The sequence below is a fragment of the Gadus macrocephalus genome, chromosome 11 (genome assembly GCF_031168955.1).
Source record: "Gadus macrocephalus chromosome 11, ASM3116895v1".
Taxonomy (NCBI): domain Eukaryota; kingdom Metazoa; phylum Chordata; class Actinopteri; order Gadiformes; family Gadidae; genus Gadus; species Gadus macrocephalus.
In genome coordinates this window covers 14,117,576-14,134,832 of record NC_082392.1, presented here as the reverse complement: position 1 = coordinate 14,134,832, position 17,257 = coordinate 14,117,576, and the positions used below count along the sequence as shown (strand labels likewise).

The window sequence follows — 17,257 nt, the reverse complement described above, 5'->3', positions numbered from 1 at the left end:
AATAGTTTGTGTGTTATGTGTTGCATTGTATTTCATTGTCCGTTATGCCAGTTGTTCTATGTGCATGTATTGTAATGTTCTTATTGTCAATCAGGGTGGGGGCCTGCACGCGAGTGAGACCGTGTTGCCGGGGTAACCGGGGGTTTGTTGGTGTGTCGGTTTTCTGCGGTTGTTTACATTGTTACGAGTTTTTCAGTGACCTGGTTTTGGTTGATTAAAAACTACGATCAATTACTAATGACTGGACATGATTATGTCACCGGCGAGGTCGTTACAGTACTAAATCATACAAAAATGTTCAAATGAAAGAGGCCGATTGCGTCAGTAAGTTTGACTAAAAGAGCAGAAATGTATCTGACCCCGGAGAGAATCGAACAACCGCCTTCTTGATTACTATTAACCAGGCGTCACTACCGCTTGAATCACTGTAACAAATTCTTCTACATTTTGCACTTATATTAACCTATATCACTCTATAACGAAGAACTTTGTGCATAACATACCTTATTAGGCTTAATGACATTTAACAAAACAAATAGGCTATATATAATGTATAAAATACATTATTTGAATACGCCCCAAATTACAACTAATATATCACTCTATAACGAAGAACTTCGTGTATAATATACCTTATTAGGCTTACTGTCATTTAACTAAAACAAATACGTTATATAATATCTATATAAAATACATTATTTGAATCCGCCCCAAATTACAACTAATATATTTTATTGACACTGATAGACAAACGATTTCATCATTTTAAACTGTTGGCCTAGTTCAATATAAAAATATAAAAATAATATTTGCAATAAAGACCTGTAGGAAGCTTTCGCTTCTGGTACTTCAACTGTCTCAAAAAACCTGTTAAGTTACCTTAACATGCAAATTAACTGATAAACGACCGCCCATAGATTTTGAGCGACCAAGCCAGCCAGCGACCACAGAGACTGAAAGCAGCCAGACGAGCGACCTACGTCGCGACCAATGCGACCTACGACGCGACCAATGCGACCTACGACGCGACGCACGTCGTTGGCCACTCAGAGAGCTCGGCCTTCCTCTAGATGGCAGCAAAGGCCGGAAAATGACTCCTCTAGCAGTCGATTCTGAGCTCTAGGTAACGCAAGGTAATTTATTGTGGATTGGCTTGAATTTGCCATCCGAATTTAGTGGTACAGTACAGACCAAAACGACCCAGTAAATATATTTTTTCCCAAGTTTGTTATTTATTAAATGTCTTTATATTGAATGCAGGGGGTCAATATATATATATACATACACACACACACACACACACACACACACTACATACGTCACATCCCATTCCCACTGGCCCCCCTATTGATTGGTTGGCCCTCAAGAAAACTACACACCATATGCATTGAATCCACATGTAACATGTATGTAAAAAAGGGCTTTATTTAAAATTCTGAAATCAATTTATACAAATCATGTTATATACTATGTATGTATAGAGTATAAACATATATAGTGCTATTCCAAATATATATACCTTTACAAGTATAGCTGACATTTACAAAGCTTAAAAAACTAAAAAATAAAGTACAAAAAAGGAAGAAGAAAAGTTACGCTTCTAACGATCAAACGTGACCGTCTTTGATTGCATCTGCTTCCAAAGCTATTTTCCAAACACATTTAAAAACAAGTAAAATTGATTTGGAAGAAAAGAGGAAATGGAAATCAATACATAAATATCCACAAACACATTCAAGGATGAGTAAAAGTTTGCTTTGAGGTGGCCGTGAAAAGTAGTACAGTGTGCAATGACTGATTTAGCAAGACAGACATTCTCCATCGTTCATCCATCCATTTACAAGTCTATCTACAGCCTCCTGAGGTTACGCTTTCTCTGTGCGCTGCCAGGTACGACAGTGTCTCGCCTGATGTGGCGCCCAGCCGAGCGGCTGAGACACTCGCGGCCGCCGTGGAATTCACATAGGCAGCCCGTGCAGAACTGGAAGCTGCAGTCGGCCCGGCTGCAGACTCCCTCCTTCTTGACCGGGTGACACTTGGCTGGGTGCTGGCAGCGAGGGCACGGCTTGAGGCACTCGTCACTGAACAGAGTTTTGGCCACCTGGTGGGACAGGAGGAGGGGTTGGTTTACCTGACTCGCTTTTATCTTTTGGTTTCTGTAGGTTTGAGTTAAAACCATAAGAAAAATGTGAAAAATGGATCCTAATAATAATATAAAAGGTTTCAGCAAGTCAAATTTAAGACTTTTTAATACGACCTTGAATGAAATTTAAGACCTAAAACACGCAATGGTGGGGGTTGGCAACAGACGCGAGCCAACTTCGGAGACGGACCTCTTCCAGCCAACTGTCCTTGAATTTGCACCTACCCATTGTCACAGACTAGCTAGCAAGCACGCAGATAATCGTTTATATATATATATATATATATATATATATGCAGCTAGCACGAAAGAAGCCTCACTACATGTCCTTCCTGAAAAGTCCCACGCGAAAAATAAAAAAATAAAATAGTCCTGCCCTGAGAAATTTAAGACCTTGAGTTACAGTATTTAGGACCATCATATGACATTTGTAACAAATGTAAGACTTTTTAAGGCCTTAAATTTAGAAACATGAATGTAAGACTTAAGACTTTTTAAGGATGCGCGGACACCCTGAATAGAACGTTTACTTTGATACAAGTGAATTGAAAAGGCCTTTGTATTAATTGTTGTGAGGAATCATAAGAGATAGCTCCTTTCCCGTCCAATTGAAAAGATAGGCCAGTAAGCATTTGCTTTGCCATTGATTTAGCCACAACTGAGCCCATGCCAACCTCCCGACATCTTTATTGTGTAGATTCCTTTGGCCGTCTTGCATCTTCGCAGACATTTCCAGTTCATTCCATAGGATATTGCAAATAGCTTAACCTCTTACCTAAATAGTTAATGCTCCCACTATGTCTTCCATGGTCATGCTCTATTCATTCAAATACTTAGCGTAATTTATTAGAAATGGCCACGCCATCAGTCTGCTATAAGTGTGTGAATTTCTCCGAGGATATCTGTTTATCATACAGTGCCTCTGATTGAGACAAGTTTTTAGCTTGTTCCCGGCTCATATCTGACCAGGACATCCATCTTGCCTGTTAGTCAAAGGTGTGTGAATGAACACTACAAAATGGAGGAGAAATGTAGACAGGGAAGGAACAGAGAGGGAGGGGCTGTTTTTTGGGTCGTTTGGTTTGAATATCTTGCTTTCTTTAGAATTCCTGAAGCTTTATGGGGGGGTGGGAAGGGTGGGATACTTTTGTTGGGAGGGGGGATATTACTTGTTCTTTTTGCTGCTTTTCTTTTTGTTTGTAATGGTTTTTATTTGGTTAAGAGAAAATGAAAATGGAGAACCGTCTTACTTCCTGTAAAATGTAATATGCTTGATCCTCCAATAAAGAGATTTATAAAAAAAAAAAAAGATTCCTGAAGCTTCACATCCGTGTGATGGATTGGCTTCCACACTTACTTGGATAAACTTCTCTCGTTTGCTGCTACTGCTGCCGCCAGAGTGTGAGGTGTTGAGCTCGGAGGGGGTTAAAGTGCTTTTAGCGGACTGTGGGGTGCAGTAGGACAAACTCCTGGACTGGGACTGGATGGAGCCCAGCACGGCCCTCTTGGTTAGGGCCAGTCTAGTCTCAGCGTCTGTGACGTGGACAGTCCCACCCTGCTGGGAAACAAAAAAAAATAAACTTCTGTACAGTGTCCATCTTGGATACAGTAAACACAAAAAAGCCACCGCAGCCTAGTCTTCAACATTCAATGCTTGAATGAATAAAGACTAGCTTAGTAAATAGCCTATTGAGATCTTCTTTACCTCTAGAGCAGCTTCCTGGTCCCTGAGGTGACGCTTTCTCCTGGAGCTGGCCCGACTATCCTGGCCAATGATGTTATCCCAGCTGGGGCACACCTGACCAAATCTGAAAAAGATTGTAATATTGGAGTTGGGGTTAGATTATTGGGTGAGTATTTTTCTGTGTTCCATGGGGTCGGTAAAAGCTGGTTTGGAAGTATGCGAGTGTCTGACGCCGACTGATCGTAGCTCTGTTTAACCACCATGAATGCCTGACTGACCTGTGGACGTCCTCGGGGCCCAGGTGGTTGAGGATGACACCCAGGATGTGCCAGAGGTTCCTATTCTTTAGCTCCGTGAGGACGTCCAGCCTCCCCACGCCCATCTTCCTGCCGATGAGGCCCGCCAGGGGCATGCTGGTTCTGATGGGCACCGGGCTCTCCAGCAGCGCCACCGCAGACCGCAGCTCCAACTCTAAGCTGGGGATCTGGTCATGCATCATGGAGTCCTTCCGGAGACACATGGCACGAACCAGCTGCAGGGCGGGGGTCAGAGCGAGGTACTCCAGGCCCGCTGGAATGTTACGGAGTGGGGTGGCTTTGCGACCGGCGGCGGCGGCGGCTGCACTATAACAGGGTGCTGTGTCTCTCTTGCCCGTGGGCGTGCGGAGAGGTGTGGCAGTGTCTACTATTGCGGCGACCATGCCGAGGGGCGTCTTCCGGTTGCCTAGCTCTAGGCCGGAGGAGCCTGACGGCGTGGTGTTGGTGACCAGAAACACCTCATCCACCTTAAGGGGGCTGTAGCACACGGAGAGGCGCTTGCCACCAGGGTGTGGTTGACCAACGTGGCGGCCATCCTCCTCGGACTGAGAGCCCCCCTCCCGCAGTGTGGAGAGCCTCTGCTGCCGCTGGAGGCGGGACCGCCGCCTCCCATCAGATAGGTGCAGCGCCTCCGCACCGGCCCGGGGGCCCGAGGAGGAGAGCAGCAGCTCCTGGAAGGAGCCTTCGTGCTCCCTCGACGAGTCTTGGGATTTATCGAGGACCGTGGAACCAAAGCCGCTGTCCTCGGACAAAGATCTGCTTGCATAAAGATCCGGGGTTAGGGTTAACAGACAATGTGAAACTGAACCCGTCATGTAGATATATGGCATTTTATGTTGCGAATTTATTACCTGCTTCAAGAAAGTATTGATTTTCATAAAAAAAAGAAAAAAAAAGGCAAATACCTGACATAGGTGGGGGTAAGTGCAGCTGAGGGTGTGTTCTGAGCACAGGGACTCTGACCAGGACTGGCTGCCATCATGTTGACTGGTGTTTGACAGCTTTCACTTTCAAGTGCAGGCAGGAACTTCCCAAAGTGAGGGGTCCCCAACTGGTCTGTGGCACAATGTCCAAAGGAGCCGATGCGTTCCTCGAGGTCCGTGTTGGAGGATAGAGAGACGTTCCTCTCAAGGTCGTCACTGGTGTTTCTCCCATATTCATGAGTGGACGTCTTTACTTGAGCATAGAAGAGACGCCGTTTCCTGGTCGACAGTGGTGATCGGCAATCCAGCTCAGATTTAGACGTACTGGAAGAAAATATTCCAGACCCACTGAAATGGTGCTTGGCCCCCAACCTGAGTGACACCTCTATGACTTTAGTGCAGGGTGTTGTTTGTACTTCAGTTTTGGCATCTGTGGTGGATTTAGCATTACCCATGATAAGTCTTCGCCGCAAAAGGCCATCTTTCTTGGATGTTTTGGGTGTTTCACACCAACCCACTTCCAAAGGTGGTTGTGCCCTTTTCGAATCATTCCCCGAAAGTCTGGTTGTTTCGGTGGTTCTTTCCTTCTTAGGAGTTACTGTAAGATTCTCTTTTGGCGTTTCGTTGTAATCTTCGGGGGACAAATATCGACATGGTGCACACTTAGCTCCATTGGTTTTCCCAGGGAAGCTTTGCACATCCGAGTAACCACTGTCAAAAGAGCTGCTGTGGTACGGGTGCTTCTTGAAACCCTGAACCCCAGAATCTGGGGTGCAATCCATTCTTGTAATGGGCTAGCCTCAAGCACTCTTCAAAGCAAAGGGTTGGAACAGGATGTCAAAATCCCTGGGGAAAGAAAGTACACACCTTTGTTTAGTCTATGGTGAAGGTGACCCATGATAAACATTTAATGGAAGTAAACAATTTAACCAGCTAACCCAAGTGTGGCTCTGGTGACACTCGAGGTCTAGTTTGAACAGCTTTATAATTACAAAAATGGATCATGTGAAGTGGTTATTCCCCTTTGTTTAGCCAACTGTAAACTGTTACAGGTCATCCACAACCTCTGCCGTTCTATCACTGTTGCTATGACACTGGAGGTGTCCTTTTAAACTACCAGTGGTTTGGATTTCACTGCAAGGTCTCGCTATTACGAGTCAGACCCCGCTCAAAAGTCAGTCGCAGCCGCCAAAAGAAATAGTCGATCTCAACCCGCTTGTGTGGCTCCTCCCCTGTTGCTCTTCATTGTGTACTACATCCCCATCCCGCATAAAACAACCCATGAAAACAAATGAAACAGGAACAAAGTATTACTGTACGAGTCGTTATTATTTGTGGTGAATTCAGAGGGAATTTAAATAAAATAACTAGCATCCACCCGCTAGCCAGCTAGTGAAGCACTTGCGATTCGACATGGATGCTTCTGGGAGGGAAAGAAACGCACCGTTAATCATATGAACAAAATAAACCTACCTTCAAATAAAAACAGCTGCAACAAAGGCTCATTCCATGGGGCCAGGAGTTTAAAAGATAGTCTCTTCCGGAGCTGCTGCTTCTGTTGGTTTGGGCTCCATTAGCTACATTTGGTCCGCAGCTCCAAGCAGGACACAACCCTAGCCACGTTTTCAAATTTGGAGCCTTTCTCCTGACGTGATGACGTACTTCCAGGCAACTTTACGTTGACGACGTCAGGTTGCCATAGAAACAGCATTCACTTTGCCGTTCAGTTATATACAGGTTTTTAAAAAGGAAACTTACAATTTTAAGAAAGCAGTTCCGTGTTTTTTTTTAACTGTTAGTTGTTTTGATGGATTAGTACGATTATTATCTATTTAATTTATCCATTCCAGCAAACGGCAGTGAATAACATTCATACAAACACGGACCTGTGCTTTAATTTCCGTTCACTATGAGTGTGAGCGAAGTTTCTTCCCTTTTGAACCGAGACAACACATTCTCAGCCACTCTTGACCATGATGGAAAAGTTCCTGTGGAACATTTAGATTATGGGTACATTGAAAAATGCAAGGACGTCAAGCATTTGGAGAAGATCTTGAGAGTGCTAAGGTAAGCACCCACTTTTGATGATTATGTGTCACAAGCACTAAGGTTAGTCTCTCTGCGTCTAAAAACGAATACAAATATAATATATGTGCAAAAATAAAAATATATATGCATGGAAAATGGAATGATGGCAAGCTTTGAAAGTAATAAGCAGGAATCATTTTGTGCCATATTCCTTCAAGGTCTGGAGAAGAGGGAATGTACCCCCATCTGAACCAGTTCTGTGAGGATCGCGTGAAGAGCCTGGACCCCACAAGTCGAGCCCTGAGAAAGGAGCAACCTGTAGCCACGGCCGCCAGCCTCCCCACAGAGGAATGGAGCCAAATCCGTGAAGATCTACAGGTACTGAAGGACTGAAGAAGACCGGATCATACATGATCTTCCTCAGCCTGATGTCCCTCCAATAGTGCCTTTCATTAAGTGTGTCTTCTTCACAGCGATGGCAGGAAGAATCTAAAGACTTGGAGGCGTCGATGCTACAACCGTCTATATTTCACGGTATAGGAAATGAAAATGTACCACCCGTACGAGGCACCAACATTTCTGTTCCCCTCGGCCAGGTGAGATGCTAGAACAATCTACACATTGTTTCTTCTGTAACAAATACAGATTCATAAATATACTCTGATTTCTTCTCAGAATCCAGCAAGCAAGGCAAAGAATAAGCCCCCAAAACGAGCTCTTCCTCTCGACTACAAAGATTGGGATAAGTGAGTTATATCGGTTTCTTCAGGAAGGGTGTGTTTAAAAAAAGAGAGGTTTCAGTACGGTATCTAATCCAATAGGAGACTTGTTGTGTTCCAAGAAGCACCACGTGTCACAGTAAGATCACTGTGGCTTAATAGATCCGGTAAATAGATGATATTATTAGTGTGTCAGTTGTCCATTCTGTATAGATAGATAGATAGATAGATAGTACTTTATTGTCATTGCACATGTTACAGAGCAACGAAATGTAACATGTGTATACCTAAACGTGCTTCCATTTCTCCAAGGTATGATGTTGACAAAGAATGTGAAATGATTGACGGAAGTGAGTCCAAAAAGGATCCAGCTCCTGTCATCAATTCTGGCCACGTCAAAATCAGAACCAGAGTGGACGTCACAAGTAAAACTCCCCTTACAGAGTCTCTTCCTACGAATTATTTGATCAACAGCCACATTTTTGGCATCACTTATGTGTGTCTGTGTGTGTTTAATTCGTGACCCCTATTAAACCACCTTCTAGCCCTGACTGAGAAGGAGAAGCTCCTCATGGCAAGCCGTGAGAAAGACAAAGGCAACGAGGCATTCAGGGCCAAAGGCTATGAGGAGGCTGTTGCGTACTACACCAGGTCAGAGGCTTCTTATTTGATGTGCTTCCATTCCCACGGAGTGGTCAATTGCGATTTGCATAGTACCTCATATTTATACTTTCTCTCTCTTTCTTATTTTCCATTAAAAAAATAGGAAAGACAGAGTTTAGGTCTAGTCCCACTGCAGTTTATAGTATAACATTTGTATAAAGTATAACATGTTAAGGTACAATGGTCAAATTCCGTGTTTGTTGGGCCATTTACCACACGGAACTGTTACGGAGCATTCATTTACTTATATTTAAACATTGTCCATGATATGTAGGAGCCTCTCTATTGTCCCGACGGTGGCTGTGTTCAACAACAGAGCCCAGGCAGAGATCAAACTCCAGCGCTGGCACCGGGCCCTACAAGACTGCCAGAGAGTCCTGGAGCTGGAGCCCCTCAACCTGAAAGGTGCTTTTAAAAGATGCCCATGATAAGGCTGACCTAATATTAGTGTTTACAGCAAGGCAACACAGGGATGTTACCGGTTCTCATATGGAGATGTTGTCATATTGTCATTCCATTCCTGCATTGCAGAGAGATGTTAGAGGTGAAGTGTGTAGGATTTAGGGGCATTTAGCGGTGAGGTTGCAGATAGAACCAACTGGATATATTAAGTCTGTACAACAACTATAGGTTATAGCTTTCAAGTAAGGTTGTTATCCCAAGATAAGATAAGATAAGATAGCTTATTCTCTAGAGCAGTTCTTCAGTTCTGGGCTACTGCAGAAACATGGTGGCGAAACATGGCATCCTGGCATGTAAACAAACAGGTTGGCTAGCATTTTATATTTGCAGAATAAGTTATAGGATGTGATTTTATTGATAACATCATTGAAATCCTTATCGATTAGCATTGATTAAAGTATATTGCCTGGTCATTTTGAGGTTCAAGCTAGTTGAAATCTGAAGCATAGGAAGCTATTTTCTAAGGTTTGATGGGTCGTGTGTCTGGTCCCCAGCGTTGCTGCGCCGGGCTACAGTGTTCCAGCACCAGGGCAGCTTGCCCCTGGCGGCAGAAGACCTGAGGGCTGTGCTACGTGTAGAGCCCCACAACACCGCTGCTGCTGTAAGTTCACTTAAGACCATAGAGGCTCACTAATATGGTCGGTGGGACTGGTTGAATTGCTTTGTAAGAGAATCCATGTATTGTGTCCAACTGTATGTGTTTTTTATGTTTGCGTTGGCAGCTTTGTTATAATCAGTTTGGTGCTCTGCTTTCCTGCTTTTTTTTTACATTCTTTTGTAATCTTACTTTGCCATGTTGACTTAATTTTTTCTTTCTTTTACTTCCCTTCTTTTGTTTAGAAACATCTGACTGAAGTGGACAAGAAGATAAGGGAGGGCCAGCCGGAACTGCCAATTAAAGGCAGGAAAATCCTCATCCAAGACATAGAGGAAGACGACGAGGAGGCAGAGGAGCATGGTGCGTCTTTTTAATGTCTGCTTTCAACACACCTGTGATGTTGAGGGAATTCTTATCGACACCCCTATTCCACCCTGACTAAACATAGCATCCATAGTGTTATTGATTTCCTATTGAAGCCAAACCTTGTTGTTGATACCTGAAGTACTGATGGCTTAGTGTAACAGAGAGACCGGCTGAGGCCATCTACTCCTAACCACGTGACCACTCCTACCTCTAACCTCGACTCCTAACTCTTAATAACTTAAAGGTTCACCAGCCCCGCCTTGCCATTAACTCTTCACCAAATTGGCCTCTTGCTAAACTGTTGGACAACAGGTGGAGACAAGCCTTTTTTTTTCTGATCCATCCTCTTTTAAGATACATAAACACACACACACAATTACCCACACAATTACTCATATGTCTGCCATCCTTATAAAATCCAATGAGTAAGAAATAAACCACGACAGAGTCTCGTTATGACAAACACCTGCAAAGGAAATTATTTTTCAATAACGGGACACCCCGGAGTGATTTATTCCACTGCGTAATAAACCATCTATACGTTTTTATAGTTTTTTGGAACTTTGAAACATTATTGATCGCAGAATCGCTTTTAACAATCCCGTGGTATAATGTCATATAAAGATATATCCCAGTAATGTAGCTTATTCTAACTTATTTCGAAGAATTTCCTGCACATTTCTTTTCACCAAAAACATTTGACCAAAGCAAAATACAAACTCAACAAATAATTATCTCCTCCAAAAACAGTACTATTGTGTGTTGTATTGCAGCAATTCAGCACTCCCTTACCAGACCGCCAACCAAAGGCTAGGCTAATTGTTCCTAATCGTAAAACTAGTTTGTGTGTGTGTAAGTGCATTCATGTGTTTGACACCTTAAAGCGCAACAGACACATAGGGCGTGAAGCCTTCCTGAAGTCTCAAGCCAAAACGCATGTACCTACAAGCCCTGATATCACTCTGTATCTATTAATCATATATTGAATTTAACTGACACACCAGCATGTAGCTTCCTAAAAATCTAAGATGGTGGCTTGTTCTCCAGCAGAGGAAACGTATGTGTGACGTATGTGTGTGTTACTCTGACATTAAATTCAGTTAGCGAAGAATACATTTTTATACCGGCGAGTCCCCCCAGTATTTCCCATATTGCCAAGAGAGGAAACCCCTCTTGTGAAATGGAAGTCACATGACGTTTCGTGTTACGTCCCTGAGTTTCTGTGTGTGTGAGTGAGTAGTGTGTTCCTCAACCATCCCCCACTCAGTTCTTTCACATGGCTGTGCTTCCTGGAACTCCTCCTTCCAAGCCGCTCTCTGGTGTGGGTGTGTGTGTTTGTGTGCGTGCGAGCCTGTGTGTGTGTGTGTGTGTGTGTGTGTGTGTGTGTGTGTGTGTGTGTGTATGTGTGTGGTCCAACCCTCCCCCCACTGTGATGTAAGCACAGACTGCATCCTGTGGGTGTGTCTACCCTTCACTAACCCTCCCCCCTCTCTCTCTCTCTCTCTCCCTGTCTGTCTCTCTCTCTCTTTCTCTCTCTCTCTCTCTCTCTCTCTGTGTCTCTCGCCCTGCCTCCCCCTCCCCGCTGCCGTCCCTCCCTCTCTCCCTCCCCGCTCTGCTTTCCAGCTCGTCCGGTTGATCCCAGGCAGCCTGTGGGAGGGGTGGACAGCGTTGTTTCTCCCGTCGAGAGGGGAGACATGGGCAACGCTCAGAAGAAGCCGTACGGTGGCGGCCGGGGGGACGGGGCCTCGCCGCACAGCGATGCCAGCAACGGCTCCCACGGACACCACCGCAGAGGCCGCGGCGGCAGCTGGGACAAACACAAAGCAGCCGCGCACGAATCGCCGGGGCCCGGCAAGGCTGCCAACGGCACGGGGAAGAGAGGCTCCACCGCCTCGGAGCCCGGCGCCGCCAAGGGAGGGAGGCCCGCGGGGGTGGACCTGGACGCCCCATGCGGTGCCTTGCCCCCCCCTCTGGCCCGACTGAAGAACGAGGGCAACCTGCTGTTTAAGAACGGACAGTTTTCAGACGCACTGGGGAAGTACTCGCAAGCCATCGCCGGCTTCACGGAATCAGGTGAGCCACGGCCGGCGTTTTGTCGGTGCGTTGGTATGGTGTTGGTCTGGATGCCGGTTGAGTTGTATTGAGCAATGTCATCTGATAGATGGTTGCTAAGAATATCCACTTCCTCATTACTGTAAGCCTCAGCGTCACTGGAATATGACAACAACCTCAGTGCCCCTCTACTATAGGTAGTCCACTAGTGTGATGTCACATGCCGCCAGTGCTGTGTAGGTCTTTCATGATAACCACAGCTTTACATTAGTTTATTCGACCACAAACAACCTGGAGCATATTCCCTCTTTTAGCCAATACATTTGTTCATCAAAGGTCATGACCTTGCAGTTATTTTGTGATTGCCATAACACAATAACAGTGCAAATAACTATAGAACTGGGATCACATGTTTTCCCAGAATAAGGTGTCGATTTTGCTGTGATGCTAACGCAAATGAGTAAAAGGATGAGCCAGGCGCAAATCAGTGATATGTATCTTGGTGTGAATGTACTGATATGTAGCTAGATGCACAGGGGGATGCGTCACAGCTGTGTCCCTGTACTGTAGCGCACGTGTGGTTGTGTGTGTGTGTTTGTGTTTATATGTAGGTGTGTTTGTGTGTGAGTGTGATTGCGTAAGTGTTTGTGTTAGGTCGCGAGTCAGTGGGGACGTGTGTTTGTTTGTGTGTGTGTGTGTGTGTGTTTGTGTGTGTGAGGTTATGTGTGTGTGTGTGTGTTTGAGTTAGGTTGCGTGTGTCTGTGTGTCTGCGTCTGCGTGTGTGTACAGACAGACGAGCTGTGTGTCTGTCCGACCCAGCTCTAAGCCCCTCGGCCCGGGTCTGCCTGGGTCACATGACTCTGGAAACCACTCACTGTGAAATTGAATCTGCAAGGTACCACAGCTGTAAATCCTGCAGAGAGGGACAGAGTGAGAGTGAGCGAGTGAATGAACGATGCTGTGAGAGAACGAGAGCGAGGGATAGAGAGAGTGATATATCCCATACAAATCCCATCTCCTACCCTCACTCCTCTCTCTAGTTCGAGTGCTCGCTCGTCCCTCCCCTCTCACTTCATTCCAGTCCATTATGTAGCGGGCTTCTCAGTGGACCCTGTCACATCCATTACGCCTCATCATCATAAGTCACTGCTGCTCTGGAAAGAAAAGCTTGAATAGGGAATTTAAAAACGGGAGATTCAAATCGTCATTGTTTTACCAATGGCCTTCAAAAATGCTTTGCATTTGTACACATCCTGCCATTGTAGACATTAGCATCCGACCCCAATTCAGCCCTGCATAGTAAGACTACATTCGGCCCGTGGATCAGTGTAATCGTATGGATCTGGTCTAAGCTGATTTAGTCGCAGTTGGGAATCCTGTTGGGCTGTCTGCACCGCCACCACCCCACGTGGACCCCACATGACAAGACACTGTTCACACAGGCTGACTCTGACACACTCACTGTGTGTGCTTGTGCTTGTGCTTGTGCTTGTGTGTGTGTGTGTGTGTGTGTGTGTGTGTGTGTGTGTGTGTGTGTGTGTGTGTGTGTGTGTGTGTGTGTGGGCAGGGGCAGAGAAATGGACGCATTACCGTCACTGGATCCCTGTGGCATCACCCATAATCTGATTTGATGTGATAAAGTGTGCCGCTAAAGTGACTGCGTAGAGGAAGTCCATCACCGCACAAACAAAGACCACACTTGTCTAGCTGGTAGCAAGCCCTGTTTCAGCTGTACTTCAAATGAGAGTAAATGTCTCAACATCTTCTGCCGACCAATGCCTGAGTTTGGTATCAAAAAAACATGTATTAACAAGTTGTACAGAGACTGTCAGGAGGAGAAACTCAAATTGAATGAATGACTTCAGAAGTTGTTGTACTTGTAATGATCACCTCTTGGCCGATGAAGAATCGTCATTTCGCACCTTTAAACCAGACTTTCTCTGAGCAGACGTCCCTCTGAAATTATGTAACGTTATGTTACGTAACAACACAGTTTATCTGAACACATAGTTCTTCTCCTCTCCGTTGACAGCATATCAGTAAAGGTATATTGGCAGATGGGTTACGGTTAATATCAAAGAAAGATTTAATACTCAAGTACTTCAATCTCAGGTCTAATCCTCTAATCCTGTTTTACTCAAGTCACCAGGTATGAGCTATCTCTACATCTGCTGCAGAAGGAAGTTAGACGCCAGATATGGCCTTTTCTGGGGACGTAATGGGGAATGTGATGATAACGCATGTGCAATTCAATAGCAAGGAAGCTTTAAAGGACTCCAAGGTCCAAGGAGAAGGCTGCTCATTTGAACAAATCTCAAATGCATTAAACTAGACCAAAGGACAAATGTGGGGGATAAACACACACACACACACTCTCGCACAAACACACACAGACACACCGACACACATACACCCACACACAATACTTAGCAAGTGAATCACAACGAAGCAACTTGTTTAAACATGCTGGGCTTGTCAGACAGCAGCCCTCGGTCATTGAAGATGACGTCACACATCTATCTAGAGTAAAACTCCAGCACGTTCCATGTGGGTGGTAACGCTTCTGTTTTGTTCTTGTTGTTGTTGTGGCTGTTGACAGGAATCGACAGTCCAGAGGATCTTTGTATATTGTACTCCAACCGGGCAGCCTGCTACCTGAAGGATGGCAACAGTCAAGAATGCATACAGGACTGCAGCAAGTAAGGCGCTACAGCTAACTGTCAAGAATGCATACAGGACTACAGCCAGTAAAAGAGTGTACAGCTAACAGTCAAGAATGCAGACAGGACTGCAGCAAGTGAGAGTGAACAGCTAACAGTCAAGAATGCATACAGGACTGCAGCAAGTGAGAATGTACAGCTAACAGCAACTTCCCCAACATGGGCCCACTTTAGCATGCATCATCTCAGTTGGTTACCTTTTCATTGTGAAGAAGGTTTCATCCTAAAGCAAGGCGAACAACCTCACATTGCTATGATAATGAAAGCATGTGTATTTGACGCATAGAATCTTGCAGTGAATTCAACTCCTGTGTTCAAAGATTTTTTAGTTTTTAGCGAGAACACAATCTAAATGTTAACTGGATGTATGAATCTAAAAAATGTGTGGGATGATGTCAAGCTATTTGTTTTATCTATGGGGACTTTGTATACTGCTTTATGCTTGTTTATGCTGTTTAATCTCCATTAGGATCTTTACCACGCTGTGAGCTGACAGTACCATTAGAACCTTCTGACCTTTGTAGTGCTGTGGACACTCACCAATAGTTACGCTGTGGACTGAATCCTCAGAATAACCCTATGGATTAGCTATTGGGACACACAGGCACACACACACACACACACACACACACACACACACACACACACACACACACACACACACACACACACACACACACACACACACACACACACACACACACACACACACACACACACACACACACACACACACACAAGCACATACACACACATAGGCACACACTCACACACACTCTCCCACCAGTGTAACCTTTGCGACAGGGTGGGTTGGGGTTGAGGGCCTGACTCCAACCTGTCCCCCATCTGAATGTCGGTCTATTCCCACCCTGCAGAGCCCTGGAGCTGCAGCCCTTCTCCCTCAAGCCCCTCCTGCGGCGGGCCACGGCCTACGACTCCATGGAGCGCTACAGGCAGGCCTACGCCGACTACAAGACCGTCCTGCAGGTGGACAACAGCGTGCAGGCAGCGCACTCCAGCGTTAACAGGTAGGGGTTGTCTGCCTCTTTGTCTTTCTGGTTGGCTGTCTGTGTGTGTTTCAGTCAGTCTTTGTGTCTGTCTGGCTGGATTTGTGTGTCTGTGCATCTGTCTGGCTGTGTGTCTTTCTGGCTGGCTGTCTGGCCAGCTGGCTCAGTGTGTCTGTCCGGCTGGCTGCGTGTCTGTCTATGTACCTGGATGGCTGGCTGACTATCTTGTTTCTGTCTGTATGACAGTCCCTCTTTCTATCTATCTATCGCTCTCTCTCTATTGTGTCACTTTCCACTTTGGTCTTGCTACTCTGAAAAATAGGAATAAATGAGTGTCATGTATTCTATAAAGTAATATGGCTAATTTCCAGGCTAATGTATGAGTCAAGAGTGGTTGTAAAAATAGAGAGATCATCCATCGCCACCCAGCCCAACTAACGTGGCTGAAGAGGAAGCAGCCGGCGGTCCACACACCACCTAGTATATCAGCCACTTGTCTTCTACAGGTCTATTCCAGTAAAGGTTACCGCACATTACCATATGCACTGAAGTTCCACATCAACATAGAGAGAGAGAGAGAGAGAGAGAGAGAGAGAGAGAGAGAGAGAGAGAGAGAGAGAGAGAGAGAGAGAGAGAGAGAGAGAGAGAGAGAGAGAGAGAGAGAGAGAGAGAGAGAGAGAGAGAGAGAGAGAGAGAGAGAGAGAGAGAGAGAGAGAGAGAGAAGTGGGTGAGAGGGGGAGAGAGAGCGAGAGAGAGTGGGAGAAGAAGAGAGGGAGAGCGAGAGAGAGAGAGAAGGAGAGAGTGAGAGAGGAAGGGAGTGAAAGAGAGAGGAATAGAAGGGGAGAGAGAGATGTCCCATGGGCTTCAGAGAGAGGGTTATTAAATGAATGAGGGGACTTTAGTTCACTCAACTGTATCTGAGCCACAACCCCGCCCACATTTTATCTAATTAGTGGTTGGAGCAGATTTAGACCGTGATGACAAGCCACCCTCGTCACCGGGTATTTATGGCCACCAGGCTGAGTTTTACGTAATGAGGAGCCTCACCTGTAAATCTCGTGCCCTCAGTGTCCAGGGGAGAGTCATACACACACACACACACACACACACACACACACACACACACACACACACACACACACACACACACACACACACACACACACACACACACACACACACACACACACACACACACACACACACACACACACACACACACACACACACACACACACACACAAACATACACACACACACGCAAACACATGCACATCACTAATGTATTCCATTTCACATACCGTATTTCCATACATGTAAAGGTCCTACATTAGGCTTTTAAACACACGCACTTAAACAAAGAGACCCCACACATTGATCAACACTTAAATACTAAAACAAATGTGTAATAAATATATCAATAATATATCAATAAATATATATTTATATATGTATATGTTTGAATGCATTATTGTCAATATATGATCAAAATAGAGTGTCACACCATTCCATTTCATATAATGTATTATACACGGCAATAGTATGACTACAGATATATTTAGATGTGATGCAAAT

The 17,257-nt window shown here is 45.2% G+C and overlaps 2 protein-coding genes across 3 annotated transcripts in view; one reads left to right on the top strand and one right to left on the bottom strand.

The window, feature by feature from the left end:
- Positions 1-1,407: 1,407 nt before the first annotated feature.
- fbxo43 (F-box protein 43) lies at positions 1,408-6,732 on the bottom strand. 2 transcript variants are annotated; one of them, XM_060065947.1, is made up of 6 exons: positions 6,541-6,732; positions 5,050-5,913; positions 4,106-4,900; positions 3,849-3,951; positions 3,501-3,701; positions 1,408-2,101 (listed from the first exon to the last, which is right to left on the bottom strand). In XM_060065947.1, the coding sequence occupies exons 2-6, from the start codon at positions 5,847-5,849 to the stop codon at positions 1,850-1,852; spliced, it is 2,151 nt and encodes a 716-aa protein (XP_059921930.1). In that variant the 5' UTR covers positions 5,850-5,913; positions 6,541-6,732; the 3' UTR covers positions 1,408-1,849. The 2 variants fall into 2 exon arrangements, with proteins under 2 accessions (XP_059921930.1, XP_059921931.1); XM_060065948.1 differs by having other exon boundaries at positions 3,501-3,698.
- A 126-nt stretch (positions 6,733-6,858) lies between these two features.
- Positions 6,859-17,257, top strand: part of LOC132467531 (sperm-associated antigen 1-like) — a 20,959-nt gene continuing 10,560 nt past the window's right edge. Inside the window, exons 1-12 of the mRNA XM_060064863.1 lie at positions 6,859-7,134; positions 7,314-7,473; positions 7,569-7,691; positions 7,771-7,841; positions 8,127-8,239; positions 8,360-8,465; positions 8,752-8,882; positions 9,434-9,540; positions 9,780-9,897; positions 11,527-11,976; positions 14,555-14,654; positions 15,551-15,703. Coding sequence (XP_059920846.1) covers positions 6,977-7,134; positions 7,314-7,473; positions 7,569-7,691; positions 7,771-7,841; positions 8,127-8,239; positions 8,360-8,465; positions 8,752-8,882; positions 9,434-9,540; positions 9,780-9,897; positions 11,527-11,976; positions 14,555-14,654; positions 15,551-15,703 — 1,790 coding nt within the window. The 5' untranslated portion in view covers positions 6,859-6,976. The remainder of the gene's footprint in view (positions 7,135-7,313; positions 7,474-7,568; positions 7,692-7,770; positions 7,842-8,126; positions 8,240-8,359; positions 8,466-8,751; positions 8,883-9,433; positions 9,541-9,779; positions 9,898-11,526; positions 11,977-14,554; positions 14,655-15,550; positions 15,704-17,257) is intronic.